Source organism: Anguilla rostrata, chromosome 19 (genome assembly GCF_018555375.3).
Source record: "Anguilla rostrata isolate EN2019 chromosome 19, ASM1855537v3, whole genome shotgun sequence".
Classification (NCBI taxonomy): Eukaryota; Metazoa; Chordata; class Actinopteri; order Anguilliformes; family Anguillidae; genus Anguilla; species Anguilla rostrata.
The window spans coordinates 8,037,832-8,055,231 of record NC_057951.1 but is presented as its reverse complement, the minus strand read 5'-3'; the positions used below and the strand labels follow the sequence as shown (position 1 = coordinate 8,055,231).

Below are 17,400 nucleotides of genomic sequence, written 5' to 3'. Positions count from 1 at the left end.
CGAGCTGGCTTTGGAGGGCGCGAGGCCGTGTGAAATTTCCCGGATTTTACAGGTATGGGAAGGTTTACTCGCATACCATCCTTTTAATTCTGCTGGTCATTTACAGAAGCAATTCAGGCGAAGTACCTTTAATCAATGAGATAACTAGCCAACTCATTTGGGACGTGAATCACTTATAAGCCATGCTGTCAATGCACTACACCAAAGGTGTCTCAGTAAGAACTTGTATTTAGACTAGAGGCTTGTGAGTCAGTACATAGCCTACTCTTGTGCGACTGTATAACTTCAACACTGTTGAAATGCCAAGCGCTGAGACATTTAACTAGATTCTGTTCCCACACAGGTCTCGAATGGTTGTGTCAGCAAAATACTGGGCAGGTACCAAAGGACAGGTCTCTTTTGCCCAAAGGCGATTGGAGGGAGTAAACCCCGCCTCCTCACGCCTGAAGTGATCGCTAAAATCAGCCGGTACAAGTGCGAAAGGCCGACCATTTTTGCCTGGGAAATCCAGACAAAGCTTTTAGCTGAAAGAGTCTGCAAACCGGACACAGTACCCAGCGTAAGCGGCGTCAATTTTAAGCATTTGTTTACATAAAGTGGGTTCACATGGATGTTAAACATTGCTTTTGTAATAAAAAATAAAAACATTTCTTCCATATGTAGGTGTCATCTGTTAACAGAATATTAAGGAGTCTTCAGCAGGATCTGGGCCATTTTGAAATGGAAAACTGTGTAGCTCATCCAGGACCTGCAGGTGAATGCCTTGTACATCTTCAATAGTCAACATCACATTCTACTTTTGAAAAGAACACTGAACACTTTGAATTTGTTTTCTGCATCATCATTTTAATAGAAAGCACCATGGGAAGGCAGGATAACTTGACCAATGAGTGGACGTCAGCGGGAAATGGTGGTCAGTCCAGAAAAACCGACCGCAGTCGAAACCGCACTATATTTACCAAAGAACAATGTGGAGTGTTAGAAAAAGGTGAGCGTGCAGACAAATCAAGAAATGAACTACTAGAGTTTATTATGCTTTCAAGCAGGGGTTTGCAAACTTGGTTCTGAGGAGCCCTGCATATGCTGGTCTTCGTTCCAACCACAGTCAGTCCAAGAATTTGAACAAGCTGTTCATTGTTCTTAATTATAAGCTTTTCATGTTTTGAGGGATTAATTACCCTCTCAAGTCACATTATGTCAGAAATATCTGTGCTTGCCATGAAGAATAAAAGTCCCATACTCAGATTGTGTTTACTGTGCTATATTGCACAATGAATGGTTGCATAAAAAGTGGTATAATTTTTAACTGATCAAAGACAAAGCAGATGATAACAATAACTGCATTGTATTAACAAGTTTAAGGGAGAAACATGAAAGAACAGGTGTTCAACAACCTTAATTTAACAAGACCTTGGCTGTAACAAAAAAACAGCATACACAGCGGCCCCCAGGACCCAGTTTGCGCACCACTGGTTTAAAACGGCATGTTTCTCTCGCTTTATTCCTTCTCTTCAAATTGAGCAGAATTCCTGCAGTGTCACTACCCCGACACTTTCACCCGGCAGAAACTAGCAGCGGAGTGCAACCTTCCGGAAGCGACAATAAAGGTACTAACGAACCATAAACACAGCAGATGATTTTAACGCACCTTAAATGTACCCTCGCAAAAACAATTGCCTTAGCCATGCTAGTTCGTATTCAAAGTAGCCCCATGCCACGTTTTAATGAGTATCATCAAACTTTCAATTCCACACGTTCACACTAGTCAGGCCAGAAAATTTCAAAACTGTTTTGAAGTTTGGAAATCACTTTCCATATACAGTAGCACATTACAGAAAGTGAAAACACTAGTTGATCTGACAGGCTAAAATGCCATGGGATGTGATTGGCTGTTTTTGGTTATTTCTGCAGGTCTGGTTTTCAAACAGAAGGGCAAAATGGCAGAGGAAAGAGAAACTCAAACACAGTCGCACCCACACGGAGAGTGAGTCACGCTTTTGGTGCTTTGTACGTAAGGCTATTTTTTGTGTTAGCTCAAGTCTACCAGTTTGGGAGCCCAATTTATTCGGGCCAGCAGGTAACGTATGTATTCAATTACAGTAAAAGACACTGCAGTGGAGTTCAATACTGAACCTTTGGCTTTGTATTTCAGAATCAAAGAACAGAAGTTGTTCAAGGGCCATATGTATGTCTTATGCTTCGAATTTAAGGAGCGGAGCCTTGCAGAAATGTTTCTGTGCGCTAATAGATTGTGTAATTACATTGTATTGCATCCGCTAGTGTCTGAGTTGTTGAGATCATGTGATCATGCCAGTTGAGCCCCTTTATTTTTGTCCCAGATGCGTCGCTTGCTCAGAACCCAAGCCTGGCATCTCATCAGCACTGGGGGGCTGCCTTCTGGGTCACCAGGAATGAGGTACCTTTTCTGGGGGTGTGACGGTCAGTGGTGATCAAGATGCATTCATGAACCGCAACTGGCTTTTATTCAGTCTCTGGAGTTTTATGTGCAGGGGGGTATTTAATAAGGCAATCATGAAAGTGATGCTCATTTTTATGATGTGATCTGTGGAGACCGAAGAAATAGTTGAATGAAAATATTGTAATTGTTTTAATAATTCAACAGGTGGCGCCATAGTGTATAGTCAGTCTCCCGTTTATTACTCAGAACGTGTTTAGTAATGGGTCCCATTTGAGTGAATGTCCATTTGAAGTTATCTGTTTGGTTCTGGGAGGCGAAGGCGATTGTTCCTTTTGTTAACCTGTGCACTTTGACCTTTAACCTGTGACCTCCTTGTCTAGGACCCATGGAGAGGCGTGTCTATGGTTCAACCAGCTCAGCCATTCTGTCAGTACCAGACCCCACAAGACCACATGCACCAGAGACACGGCCAACCTCTTACCACTGAACAATACCAGCAGGGTAAGGAGCTGCCAGCTTCATGCATTTGGGGACTTTTTATTCTGTGTTTGTGACACATATCCATTATGTCATAGGCGTTCAACCCAACAAATGAATATGTTATTACTTACCCGAGCGACTCTTCAGTCCAAAAACCAATCACATTTGATTTTATTTGGATTTGTTTCACCTATTTTTTATTAATGTTAATGTTAAAAAAAGATTTATCATTCTCGATAATATGGAAACGATTAATTAAAAGTGACTTAGGGGTACAGGTCTCATGACAGTGCATATTTTAAAATTTAACACTGAAATTAAAATAGAAATTACTGAAGGGAAGGCTGAAGCTTGATGAGAAAGAAGGTGATTACAAACACTAAAGGTGGCTAAAGGCAGCTCACCGAACGCCAGATTAACGAGCCCGGCGTCGGTTGCAGGTTCTCCGGGCGCCAGGAGGACGGGTCCCGTGGGCAGCGAAGCGTTTCGGGTCCCTCAGGGGTCTTTGGCTCCCCGCCCCGCAGAGAAGAGCACCCATTTCCTCCCCCTTCACACGGGACAATACGCACCCCTCCTCTTCTCCCAATACTGAGCCCAGCGTGGAATACACGCGGTCTCAAAATGGGAGCTTTATTCACCTGTGCACAGTCATTTACACTGTGCATAGCCATTTACACTGTGTACCACCATTTACACTGTGTACAGCCATTTACACTGTGTAGAGTCATTTACACTGTGTACCACCATTTACACTGTGCACAATCATTTACACTGTGCATTGCAACAGTTCTTATGCACAGTAAAAACAAAACTTTGCTTTTGTGACTTTAAATATGAAATGGGATGCAATTAGTTTTAAGAACAAGTTATTTTTGAGAGCTTATTTATAATAGTAGACTGCATTACTGTTTCCATCTTAATTTTGGTTATTGAAAAAGACCCAAAGGTGAAAGAGCAAGCACTTCCTGTTAATCTTATTTATATTTGTCATATGCCTTTCTGAAAGTTCCACAGTGCTTATTAAACAATAAAACTATGTTGTATGTAAACAGTAAATGTATGTATGTAGTTTTTAAAATGTATTTTACAGCTGAACTCTTGGTCAGTTAAAGCTTTTTGAAAATGGGTGCTTTAGTTTTTTTAGGATGAGTTTCTGAAACACATCTTAATTGGATGCAGGTGTGGCTCGTTGAGTTCATTTCAGTGACCAGGTGTGAACACTTTCAGCAGTTTGGGTCTCACTTATTTTTTCTCTCATTTAAAAAATAAAGTTTTATAAAGTTTATAAAGTTTCCCTTTATGAAAGAATAATTTGCTTCATAACAGAAAATTTTAATAGTAATTGCTCTGACAAGTGAAAAGTCCTGGAACATGAACATGGAACATTTACTCAATTAATGCATAACTACAGTATTTCAGACATAAATGTGGCTCAAGTGTTGACATTGTAAGACATTACAACTGCCTAATTAAGAATAATTAACAACTCGTTACATTTCAAGTCTTGCGACTGTAGTTGGAAAAATATAAGCACACACAGAGACCCCGTGGACAAAACTTGCCAATTGACTACTTTGATGTAATGGCATTTTTTTGTCCGGCAGAGGGAGCCAAATCCCTGATTATGCCACTACAGAGACCTCCGTGGACAAAATTTGCCAATTGACTACTTTGATGTAATGGCATTTTTTTGTCCAGCAGAGGGAGCCAAATCCCTGATTATTCCAGTACATCCCTCGTGTATTAATTTCTTAAATTCTTAGTTTACACAGATGAACCCTGTTTAAAATGGCATGTAGGAAGTAATTATTTAAGGGTGAGTATTGACAGTACCTTTAGAGCCACTCCTGAGCTCTAAATTTAAAATTGTGCCTAAATTTGTCAATTGACCGCTTTGATGTAGTGGCATTCTTTTTCCAGCAGAGAGAGCAAATCCCTGATTATGCCTGAATGGTGGTTCTTTCGTGTACTAAATTGGGGAAGCTAAATTGGGGTGTCCAATCTCATTGAAAAGGGCTAATGTCAGTGCAGGTTTTTGTTTTCAGTTGTCTTAGCGCTGGGCTAAAACAAATACCTGTGCCCACATTGGCATTTTCTGGATAAGCCTGAGGTGACAAAGAGAAAACACATCTATATCTACGACGGGCGAGGTGGTGTTTGCATTGGAACAATAGCTCACAGAGGTGAGCTGTTTGCTTTTTTTAAACAAAGGGTCTTAGGTTCAAGAGCCTGCTGTGCCTATTTCATTAGCGCTGGGACTTTTCAGGCTGTTGACTCAATTACCCCGTGTGAGGTCTGGACGGAAAAGCTCTGGAGCAGGTCAAGGGTTAGTGTGCTGGGGTCATCTGGGATCATCCAGGGTCATCCACCCAGCAAGTGAGGGTGCGAACTCCACTCCTGAAATCAATCAATCAGCCTTTATTTATAGAGCACATTTCATACAAATTTGCAACACAAATGTGCTGAACACAAAAATGAAAATAAAGAACTTAAAAAGAAGGTGATACATAAACGTTCATAAAAGATAAGATAAAAAATAAATTAATTAATTAATAAAATTGAATAAGATGGAAATGATTACGAAAGAATATGGATGCCCTAACTAAAAGCAATGCTAAAAAGGAAAGTCTTGAGATTCTTTCTGAAAGTGTCCACAGATGCAGAACCCCGCAGTCCCTCTGGCAATCCGTTCCAAAGGCTAGGGCCACAGAAACTGAATGCCCCCTCACTTCTCTTGGCCCCAACCCTTGGAACAGTCAGAAGGCCAGTAGCAGGAAAATGTGTGTCTAATCTCTCTCTCTCTCTCTCTTAGGTAATAGGTTATCAGTTCTGAATGTAACAAGCTCCTTCATTCCCCTTTTCCTGCTCCAACAGGCCCCCAGTTCTTCCTTCCCACCTTTGGGGGGCAAGCACCCCACTTCAACCCCCCCCCCCACCCACCTAGGAGCTGTGAACAAAATTTCTAAAAATACATTTATTAAATATTGAAATGGTATGGACTGCACATTCTTTATAATATACAGTATGTTTGGGACACATAGGAGGTAAATCACCCCTCATTAAAAATTCAAAACAGTCAACTGCTCTTTTTACTTAAGGAATAGCAGTTTATGATTGGGCAGAGACCCAGTGTACACTGGGGTTCACAAGGACCAGGGCTGAGATTCCTTGATCTAAATTATTAACTGGAAACGGAAGGCGAGTTTTCTTCTCACGTAAACACTTAGACAATACACATAAAAGAGTAATAATAATAAAAAGATTGTGTTTTACAGGGAAATGTATTCCATCTGGTACATTTTCTGCTTTGTTAGTTTATCTTTCGGGGTTTGTGCTTTTCTCTCCCCTGGTAAAATTCTCCATGTACTCTTAAAACAAGTGATCAATTTCCCAAATTATTACACGAAAAAGGGAGATTGGGTCCCTTGTAGAGGGAGGGCCCGGCTCCAGCTGCGGCAGTCATGCAAGGCCGAGTAACGGAGCGCGCTCCTCCCTAAAGCCACAGAGGGATCATTAAGGGCCCAGAGAACGAGGAGAAGGACCCCCAGCAGGCTGCTTTCAGGAGAGCTGCACCCCCCCCTCCCCCCCTCTAACTTCAATCTTATAATCAGATGCAGTACACAGAGATTTCACCCCCTGAACAAAAATCACTTCCTCTCACTTCACACTTGTTTCAGTCAAACAAACAACATGTCTGTGTCTTCTGTGTATGAGTGCTAGCTATATATGTACCTTTTAATCAAATGACTAAATGTCGTCTTTGGTTCAGGTTGGTCCTCACCTCTGTTAAATCACCGGTCTCGAGCAATCTTTCAGCCACAGAATTCACTTCTGAAGCATAACAAGGCTGTCTCACATGTAGGCTTTCATTTTGTGTCGGATTTCAGCTGGGGGAAACACAAGAGCCTCGGCCAAAGTGAGAGTAAGTGTCGCTTACTCTTCCACGGTGAAAGAAGGTATACAATTTAGGGCTGTGTTACAGAGAGCACCATGGGAAATAAAAATGTCCCCTGGTAGTATTTGAACCTATAACACAGAGGTAATTCAATAAACGTAGCAGGCCCCAGCATAGGAAGGCTCATCTGTCCTTCTCTGACCGCTATATGAAGGTGTAATTGATAAAAGTTAAGACTTTAACATTAGCCCAGAGGGGAAACCCAAGCCAAGGTCTGTCCATCAGGCTGCCTGTGCTGTGTGCGTGCATGCCTCCAGCAGCTAGACAGACAGGGGGAGCGCTTTTCACTGTACGTGCTGCATAACTTGGCTTCCAAAAAGAAAAAGAAAAACAACACTGAAAATATTGCGGCTGCTTACATCTGGCCCAGAAACAGCTGCGTTTCAGAAACACAGGAAAGAGGTTCCCTGTGTGGGATTTGCACTCGAGGCTGCTGGGTAGGAAGTCTGCGACACCGACTGGTGGAGTTAGCCGAGGACTCGGGCCAGGTCATCCATCACACTTAAACGCACGATTTGCAAAAGCAACCAGGAAGCGCACGGTTCTCCTCTCCATCGGCTCTGAAGGGACGCGTAAATTAAAGTCCGCGGGACCTGTCGTCTGCGGCGTCGGACCAGAGGAAAGGCAAGAGCCTCCGCTGTCGTTCGCCAGGTGGAGGCTCGGGCGAGAGCGAATGAGGCGCTCGTCCGAAACGAGAAGAGCTCCACGCGCGGAAACACCGTGCGCTCCCGTGCGTTCCCTCCCGAAGTGCTGACCCGGACACCCCCAGCGGGGAGCCTATAGATGCGTGATCAAAACCAGATCTCAGCTCCTGTCATTCTTTGAAAAATTTCGCCTACAGATCTGGCAGACCATCTTTGGAGATATCACCAGTGGAGCGTAGCCAGCAGCATGTACACTTTACACTTTGACCTTCACCAGCCCAATGCCTTCAACAGCTGTCATATTTAAACATACTCACACAGTATTTAGTGTGTTGAAATATGGCAGTTGTTGAAGACATAATGCTAATGGAGGTGAGAATATAAATGTGGTTTTACATACTGTGGAGCTTTGCAGTCCAGTGATGGTACAGTATGAAGTGAATGATTCACAACATTTTCAAGATTCTTTTCTGTTTTCTCCCCCGCAGCACTGAAACCATCGTCTCTCCTCAGTTTAACAAATAGTATCAAATTCCCTGTCCTCTTTTTTGAGCGCCTCCCGTTGCTGAACATATTGGCTGAGAAGGATAAACACGCAGGCAGGAGGAGGGAATGAAGGTGTTTTTTTTTATTCTTCTGTGGAGTGTACAAGTTAAGTGAAAAGGGAGTTTAATTTCTGGGGCTTCATTGTGACAACATATTGACCTTTTGTGCTGGCTATTCAAAATTAAAATGTGCGTGGGTGGAAGACAGAATGAACTTTGATGGAGCCACTGCTTGTTTGAAGTGTCATTCTTATTTTTATTTAAATTCAATATCGAATCCTGTTTTTTTTAAAACCACCACACAAATCAACGTGACAAAAAAAAAATCATTTCCCCCCTCCAATGATTCAGAAAACAGGTCATAAAGGAAAACCTCTCACTTAATTTGACTCTCGCAGAAGTTCACTGCAGGTCACTCCCCACAAAGCAGACTCAATGGCAGAAGTGTAAGTTGCTCTTAAAACAAATTCACAAGTGAAATCTGATTTTACCATTAGTGCAGATGCTTTTACCATCTGGGCTGAATTGCTGCTTCCCAAGGCTGGCCTGTTATCTGCAGTACAGTATCTATGTGTTCTTCAGTAACAGGAACAGTGAGTACTATGACCCAAAAGGGTGATGAACCTTCAAGTTATTTCTTTCATTTTTTAATTAGGTGAGGGTCATTCCACAAGACACTGTCACCTGAGTCAGTGCCAAAGAGTTCAGCATCTTGTCGTTTTTTGAACACAAACACTTCCATGCTCCTCGGATTTTAGCTCAATAGCAGAGGTCGAACAGTTTGTGTTTCTTTTCCTTGATTAATCATCGAATTTATCGCCGATCATTGGCAGGCAATTCATTTTAGCCTCTAGCATTAACGCTCTCTTTGGCCAAGAAAAATAAAACATTTTCTTTTGATTTCAGTAAAAGTAAGTATTGCACTGACAGATGGTATTGCAGTGACGTTTTGAACTCGAAGTGGTACTAAAATTGCACGGTTTACCTAAAACCCATAAGATAATGTTTTATGGATGCTGACACCCTTAACAAACCTCTGTTCATTTGCAACCCTTGATGTGGTCTTGAGCATCCCTGTGGATTTATAGCTGAATGAAGAAAATGCTAATAAAAATCTGTACAATAACAACAGGCTGCCTATGCACCCTCTCTGCTCCTCCCCCTAAATAAGCTCAATTTTGGAAAGTAAGCTCAGCTTCCTGTTCCCATATATTACTGTAACCCAGGGGCACTGGACCCCACAGACCCCCCCAGACCCATCCCCAAGGATCTTTTCCATCCCCAGTTTGTGAGAATTCGTGACGAGTCACAGCATGTTTTTCTGTGTGTTTGGAGCAAACCCCCTCCCGCTTCTGAACACATTGCTGCAGCCTTGCTGTAGCCAGACAGACAAAATGTCTGCTTACAGGACGGTGACTCACGTCAGTTTGAGGCCTTCGCCGTACAGCTGAGGCTCAAGGTCACGGTGTTCACACAGGCCAGGGTCCCACACAGAGCCTGGCTCTCGGAGAGAACGGGGTCAGGCGCAGATACGCTCAGAGTCACCGGCTTGTTCACTTCGTGTAATTGGTGCCAGGTGCGTTGTCGGGCTGCCAACCGCTCTGCTGTAAGGTCATATTGTGGTCAGCAGAGGGAGCCAAATGCCTAGAATTGGCACCCCTCTGCCCTACTGAACTCAACACATCGTACTTTATGACTCATACGCAAACCATGTTAGATACAGCATTTATACAATGAAGCACACATTTATTCCAAAGCACCATTATTATTATTACTATTATTATTATTATTATTATTATTATTATTATAATAAATATAATCCAAGATATATTTATTTGTATTTATCACTGTACTTATGAATAATATTTCATTTAACATGGGCATAGAGGGACAGATGAAGACAGAAATTATCTACCAGTTATTCATTTGCAATAGGTCCCTATATTCAAGCTCCTGTACATGAATAAAACACTGAACTCTCCCTCTCATAAGCATAAGCATAACACTTATGCTCATACTGGTGGGCAGCCAGCATAGACCAGGGTATTAAACCAAGGCACCAACTCTGAAACACTTTGAGATAAGAGAAATGTCAGTAGATTATCCCCTGTGTTTGAGAGTAGAGTAAACTCACCTCACCTGGCCTGCTGGGTGTTAATTGGTTTGCTAATTGGTTGGTAAAAAAAGGTGCAAACAAAAAACAGCTCAATGCTGCAGCTCTGCAGGAATCCCAAACCCAGAATTGCCCAACCCTGTTTCTGGAGATCCTGGAGAAGGTTTTCATTTCAACCCTAATTAGGCACACCTGATTCTACTAACGAGCAGCTCAAAGGGATCGCCTAGCTGTTGAATGAGGTGGGGCTTTGTTAGGGTTGGAGTGAAAACCTACAGGACAGTGGATCTCCAGGAACAGAGACGGACAGCGCTGCCCTATAGCCTATGCTAATTAAGCAATATAAGAAGTGCATAAAGTGTGTTTATACAGGATTACAGGCCTGGTTATCCACATTCTGTGAAACCCCCAGATTTAAACTGAAGCCTTTGGCAGAGTTTAAACAATACAATCTCCCTTTACTCATACTCTGGCCCATACACATTATTTGATGATTTGCATGAACAGCAAATTCCTTGCTCAAGTATGAAGCACACACTGTATTGGATTACAACACTTCCTCATGCAGTCTGGATAAACTCACCCTAGATGCCTTAACAAATATCAGTTTTCTAACAATGTATTCCATATTTATTGAATGAGGAGTAATTGCACAGAAAACAAATGAGGTCCCCATTATCCATTAAATTAAATGGATAGTTCATAATGGGGGAGGGGGAGGGGGGAGGAGGATTCCCTGGTTTTGCTCCATTTTGGCTACACTAAAGACACGCCCAGCTCACGCATCATCAAACAGTCCATATGTGTCCTTTTGGCTTGTCTCCTTTGCCTTGGTGAGCTCTCCCCCCACCCCACCCCACATCCAGATTAATAGCAGCTGCAGTACAGAGTCACGGTTTGATACACAGTGAAATGTGATTAGCCTGATTCATCCATAGCACCGATGCTGCCGCAGGGTTTTTAAACTGTATTCGGCTCCGCTCCATTAACCTTAAGACGCGCGCAGGAACCGACTGTCCACGGAGGTGCTGAAAGATCATACACCAACAGGACTCCGCAACGCCTGCATCACCACGAGCAGATCTAAGTGAACTTATCACACTGTACCAAACACTTCCCTCCATACGCTTTAGACACAGTACAAAATAGGTGCCACAAGACCTCCAAATAATTACGTGTTCCGATGCATCAGATGAGGAACCTGACACAAGATGGCTCTAGTAAACGGACTAAAGAAGACGGCAGAATATCACTGGTGATGTTCACAAATGGATCTGCCCCCGGGATCAAAGTTTTAAATACATTTATTGAATTTCAAAAGAATACAATAAAAAATATTTTTAAAAAAAAGGGTATTCACAACTTATCCTAAGAGTAGAATAAGACATTGGAGAGTACTGTCGTAGTTTATTGAGAAATTGTGCTATGAAAAGGATAATAACAAAAATAATAATTATAAAATAAAAAAGTGACACAACAGATCTTTGGAATTTTGAGACATTCTGGAACTTTGTACAACTTATCTGTATAGCAGCATTTTATTTTACAAACACAGTAAACATAGAAAAAATAGGATAGGATATTATGAACAGGATCCATTTACTTTCATCTAACAGAGAAGAGTATTTTACATTTCACCTGAATAATTACACTTTATATGGCAAACAAGACAATCCCCCCAGAAAGGTTATAACATGAAGGAGCAAGATAAAAAACACATTCTTCTTCTTGTATATAGAAAAACATATTTGAACAAAATTACATTGCCATTCAATATTTGTACTGTCAAAAAATAATAAAAGCTTCAAAGTATTTAGCCACAGCCATTCCTGATGCTTCATGAAACCTCATAAATTTAAGGCAGAATATTTGGTGGTGACAGTTATAAAAACAATAAAAACAATAGCGTGTTTGGACCAAACGTAACGCAACTTTAAATGATTTATTTCCCAACACATCTGTGACCTCACGCACTTCTGGCCAACTGAAACTCCAGAAATCAAGACAAAAATGTGTACAAACACGTACCCTGGAACAAAACAGGAACATTTTGCTTAAGTACCATCGCTTGTAAACAAGACAGATTTTTCCAGCATACTGTGGACTCTATGAACTGTATGTCAGGCTTTAAAAGATCTTGCGAAAAACCTGCTTGAAACGGAGATCATTTGTGTGTGAAAGCTGAGCAATGAAAGACAGTGATCCCCACACCCTGCCAATGCACAGTAGGAGAGTATTTCATCACACAATGGAGAATAGATAACAAGAAATACTCCTTCCCATAAAGTGGGGCGGTGCATGCTAACTATCCCACTTAACTGTACTCGTTACCCCTCCCCATGTCCTGCCCTATCACTTGGTAGCCAAGGCAACAGATGTCGAGGTTTCAGGGACTGCCCTTGTTTCATAGACATATGTTTGCATTAAAATTCTTTTTACACAAGTTGTGGGGGGAGATGAATAATGGATAAGACTTCACCTTTGTTGGAATTCTATTATCTGTCAAATTCAATTAGGAGAGCACTCTGAAATACTAAAAGCAAAATTATTAATTCCCTTTGGAATTTCCCCTTCCATTAAAGTCAAATACTAAAGATAGATTACTCAGTGCATGATTAAAAAAAAAAAAAAAAAAATGATTTACTGCGATACAGGAGTTGCAGTAAGATTTAATATTTTAAGTTTCTATTGTACATGTTCTAATGTACTAAACATAGCAAATGGTAACACTATACTGACAAAAACACTCACTGGTTAGTGCAACTTATGAATTGGTTTTGAACTGCGAATGGCGAGAGAAGGAAGCAGGTATTTTCTAGTAAGCTTCATTGTTCCACATCAACCACTTGGACCATTCATGATGGTGGGTAAGGAACGGTAAAATTAGGGGAATGTTAAAACCAGAACCTGGGGCCAGTCCTGTGTGGTGACCCATACCCAAGAGGACTGCTCACAGACACCCAGCAGAGCGACCAGGGGTCACATTTGAAATGGTTAAACTTTAATAAGATGGCAAAAAATCTGAAAAAAAAACTCCTGTGAATCCCTGAGAATTTTCAATAGTACGTTACAAACCAAAATGTATAAAAATACGAAGGTCTTTTGAACTGAATATTGGCGAGAATGGGAACGGTTGTTAATTTTTTAAAACGTCAGTTGCCTTTTGTAATTTTGTAAGGGATTACACTATTTCAAATGAAGTATTTGACCCAGGCCTGCTAGCACGAGAAGCTAAAGTAACCCTCACATTGGGAAAAACAAGGAAACAGATAAAGGCTAAGGAAACTGAGGGAAACTGGAACTTTCAACAGAACAGCTAAGCAAATTACCTTTAGCTTGATTTAAAACAGACCTCCCTGTGCTACGTTTGGCCTTTGGCTACAAAGAATAACTGGCTTTGTTTCACTGGATGCGACAATGTCCATCTGTGGAGAAGACTTATTCAGCGCCAAGTAATAAATTCAGTTATTCTCACAGAACCAGCTTTGTTCTGTGCTTTATATTTCAGAAATTTATCAATAGTGTCAATCAAGACATTTTGTTAATGTATAAAATTTCACTTAAAAAAAAAAAGGCTTGCGTGTTGGTGAATAATTAAGACAGTCTAGAAATTCGGACTTCCATTCCCTCGCACAATCTAAGCAGCTACCATCAATCAAGGCGCACTTTCATTGAAAACATGCCGAACCCAGCTTTCAATAAGATAATATTTAGTGTAACTGACAATGTTTAGATGAATTGTTTCCTCAGTAGGTTGCCTTGGAAGGCCTTCCAAGTATCGGGGGCCAAGTTATCTACTAATCTACCCAATGCAAAACACTCAAGATTTTGCATGCTTTCTCCAATGTACAGACTCAGAACAACAGACACACAGATGCATGCAGCATTCTGTCCAGCAGAATTCAAAATGGAGGGAAGCCCACTTCTGAGAATGACCTGTCGACACTGGCAAGCCTTTTCATAGAAGACGACATCGACAAACAACAAAAATGACTTCTGACAATTTTCATCCTTATTATTCGTACATTGACCTGACTTTTCAATATCTTGGAAATAAACTACCACTTCAACAAAATATCTGGAGCTTAGAGGAGAGATTCATGGCTTTATAGTGTTCTCAGTGGTGGGGAACAAAACCAAAAACTTGATGGCACCTTTTGTTGTGACCAAAAAAAGTACGCACTTCACATAAAATGAATACCTCCCCACAGTGAAGCCATTAGGCTAACCACAGTAGCCTAACAGTTACTGTTGTAAATACTAAGTGTAATATTACACTGAAAGACTTCTTTAATGGTTTTATGATAGTGCGTGACCTTCAGACCAGGGCCAAACATTTCATTTGAAATGCTTCAACTCCACCAGTGCCATTACCGACAATTAACATTGCATGCTTTCGTTAGTAACGAGTTTCACTGAAAATCGTCAGAGATCTACAGGAGTGTTCAATGATTTTACCAGCATGTAAAGAAGTCAATTAAAGAGGTATTTACTGTGAAATAATACTCTGACTCAGGTCAGCTGGCCATCTCATGGAGGCTGCAATGATACGTGAACTGTACAGTCCAACAAAATAGACAAATAAATCTAACTCGTTCTTGCCACAAAACTCTCCCCAATTCACTGTTAAGAAGAGTGTCTCTGCAGGAAACGGCTTTTCCAGACAAACCAACCGACACACTGCATTGCGGAACGGTTGTTTGTGGTTGTTCGCTGGCAATCCTCGTCACGAATCTGGCTTTCGACTCAAATGTGGGAAAATCTGCGTTGACTTGGATTAGAATCTATTTGATGAAGCCACTTTTTAACACTATGAAATTTACGATGTTAAGCAAACAGATTCAGAGTGCAAACATCCTCTTTCAACAGTAACTGCACAAACGAAAATGCATACTAGACATTATTTGGGCTAAACAAATTCTAAAAAAAAAATAAAAAAAATTGAAAAAAAAAAAACATAAAAAGTAACACTAAACTGGGAGATGCCACTTAACTTAGTAACCTTTTCATAATACAGATCTATAAGACCTACCGAACATTACGGAGTGTCAGAAATACCCCCATAAACCTAAAGAATATACACAACGGTGCTCAGTGTGAATGCAATTTCAAAACGGCGTAGTTTGGGGTGACGCAGAAGTGGGCTAAAGCCATAGATCCGTCCTAAAGGAGACACAGGCCCGAATTCAGCCAACATTTGTCATTAACATAAAACTAGTTTAAAAAATAGTAAAAAGATTTTTTTTGTTTGTTTGTTTTTTTTGAACACACATTCACCGATTGCTGAAATAATATTGGGGACCGCTGAATTAGGAAAATTTAGAAATTAAGATTTCATTTTGATTGGTTGTCAAACACGTTATTTGTTCTTGATTGGGAGACTAAGTCAAGGACAAATGTTGATTGACAAATGTTGATCCAGGCTACGGAGTCAATTTGCTTTAGTTTCGGACACATTCAAGTACTTCCAGGAGACAATATTTAAAACACAAATCCAAATAAGTACAAATACTGTTGATAACATCTATACAATCTTCACTGTGAGTATTCTCCATATTGCTCAATAACATCTGTCAAATTCAGAATATGCATGTTGCTAATGGTAGATGTGTTACCATGTTTAGGCAGTATCAAATGAAATGTGAATGTAAATATATGAAACATCAGCATAAAAACACATGCCAAAAGAAATGAATTACACACACTCAGAATCAGTGGAAATACTTCTGCTGTGATTTAGGGGATCATCTGGGAATTAGAAAATCCGTTAATCAGAAAATTCAGTTCCTGCTTTCTGTTGCTTTATGGGTGGGTAAACAAGTTTTTCACAAGGTTTTCTTCTTGATCTCCCATTAGCAACTTTGATGTACGCAGAGTATGAACAGGATTTTTGCTTCTTTGTACGTCATTGACACTGTATAGTATCAATAGCACATAGGCACCAATTAGGAAAATGCTCAATTATTTTGTTGAGTATCCAAAAATTATGAATCTGGCAGCTGCTGAAATGAACTGAAAACACCACAGGAACAAAAATAAAAAATAAATGTCTTATTGAAACTTAAGGATGGGTTGGAACTGAATCTACTGTAAGTGGTGAGATAAGTTTCATACCGTTTGTAACTCAAGGGAAACATTACAGTGAAGTCTGTTGAATGATACGAGCCGTCTTGTCTGCAGAAAAACATTATTTTTTTTTAAAAGCTTGTGGAAAAAGTTCAATCCTTCATCTTTTCATGAGAGCCTAGCAGTTTTCAAAACACATTTGAGATTCCCATCATTCCATTCGATCCCCATCATTAATTTTCCCACAAACATCTGTGTCCTGGAGGTCCACGGAGTCCCGGACGACGCCGCTTCTGGAAAACTGCAGAGGTGGGAGTGAGACAACAGCGCAAAAAAACCCAAAAAAACAAGAACCCTAATTAGGGTTTATTAAAAGAAACAGGTCTTTAACATCACAGATGTCAGCATCGGTTTTTTTGAGTCCGGCCATTTTGAAAGTGGCCTCGAACCCGCAGCCCTACTGGTTCTCCTCCAGGTGCGAGTAGTGGATGAAGACCTTGTGGATCCAGTCGGTGTAGAAGGGCACGTTGACGAAGATGCCCGGCCGGTTGGCCAGGGCACAGCCCCGCCCGTGCACGCTCACGCCCACGATCACTTTGCTCTCGCCCTCCTGGCACACCAGGGGCCCGCCGTAGTCCTTCTGCAAGGGGACACGGCGGCAGAGTCACCACCGCCATCTCCACAGCCAACAAGGGCACGCCGATACAGAGCACGAGCATGGGACTGCCGCACAGTGGGTTTTAAGGTCATCCAAGCCCTTCACTGCAAACAGTGGGGTTAATTTCTCCACCACCAGTCTAGCTCCTCCTTAAACGTTATGCAAAGCAGTCATTTGGAGTTAGAATGCTCCACACATACATGAGATGGAGAAGAAGGAGATTAAGGTTCATTAAAGAAGCTAAAGCTACAGAATGATTAAGTGACTAATTAAAAGCAAGTGTGGATTCTTTAATGGCCACATTGAGTTTAATGGCTACTTTGATTTAATGGCAAATCTGTACAGCTGAAATCAGTGTCCCCATCAACCGCCACACACACACACACACACACACACACACACATACATGCACACAGACACATATGCTCCCACACACACACACACACACACACACTTTTAAATAGAGAAATGGTTTTACTAGAGGGGTCTGCCATCCAATTACCAAACATGGCAGTGAAGC

The 17,400-nt window shown here is 41.2% G+C and overlaps 2 protein-coding genes and 1 long non-coding RNA gene across 5 annotated transcripts in view; 1 reads left to right on the top strand and 2 right to left on the bottom strand.

The window, feature by feature from the left end:
• The first annotated feature begins 431 nt into the window (after nucleotides 1-431).
• On the top strand, nucleotides 432-4,188 carry LOC135245905 (retina and anterior neural fold homeobox protein 2-like). The gene is made up of 8 exons (XM_064319279.1): nucleotides 432-559; nucleotides 664-754; nucleotides 854-988; nucleotides 1,525-1,607; nucleotides 1,912-1,984; nucleotides 2,340-2,416; nucleotides 2,800-2,920; nucleotides 3,340-4,188. Exons 2-8 carry the CDS (start codon nucleotides 721-723, stop codon nucleotides 3,489-3,491), a joined length of 675 nt encoding a protein of 224 aa, XP_064175349.1. The 5' UTR covers nucleotides 432-559; nucleotides 664-720; the 3' UTR covers nucleotides 3,492-4,188.
• Nucleotides 4,189-4,313: 125 nt separating this feature from the next.
• LOC135245906 (uncharacterized) lies at nucleotides 4,314-10,296 on the bottom strand. Of its 2 annotated transcripts, none has more exons than XR_010327440.1 (3): nucleotides 10,178-10,296; nucleotides 9,465-9,647; nucleotides 4,314-5,296 (listed from the first exon to the last, which is right to left on the bottom strand). It is a non-coding gene; the product is annotated as an uncharacterized LOC135245906 (long non-coding RNA). The 2 variants fall into 2 exon arrangements; XR_010327441.1 differs by lacking the exon at nucleotides 4,314-5,296 and adding an exon at nucleotides 6,498-7,631.
• A 1,146-nt stretch (nucleotides 10,297-11,442) lies between these two features.
• Nucleotides 11,443-17,400, bottom strand: part of LOC135245434 (hepatocyte growth factor-like) — a 31,999-nt gene continuing 26,041 nt past the window's right edge. For both annotated transcript variants that reach the window (XM_064318480.1, XM_064318481.1), the window contains exon 18: nucleotides 11,443-16,862. In XM_064318480.1, coding sequence (XP_064174550.1) covers nucleotides 16,680-16,862 — 183 coding nt within the window. In that variant the 3' untranslated portion in view covers nucleotides 11,443-16,679. The remainder of the gene's footprint in view (nucleotides 16,863-17,400) is intronic.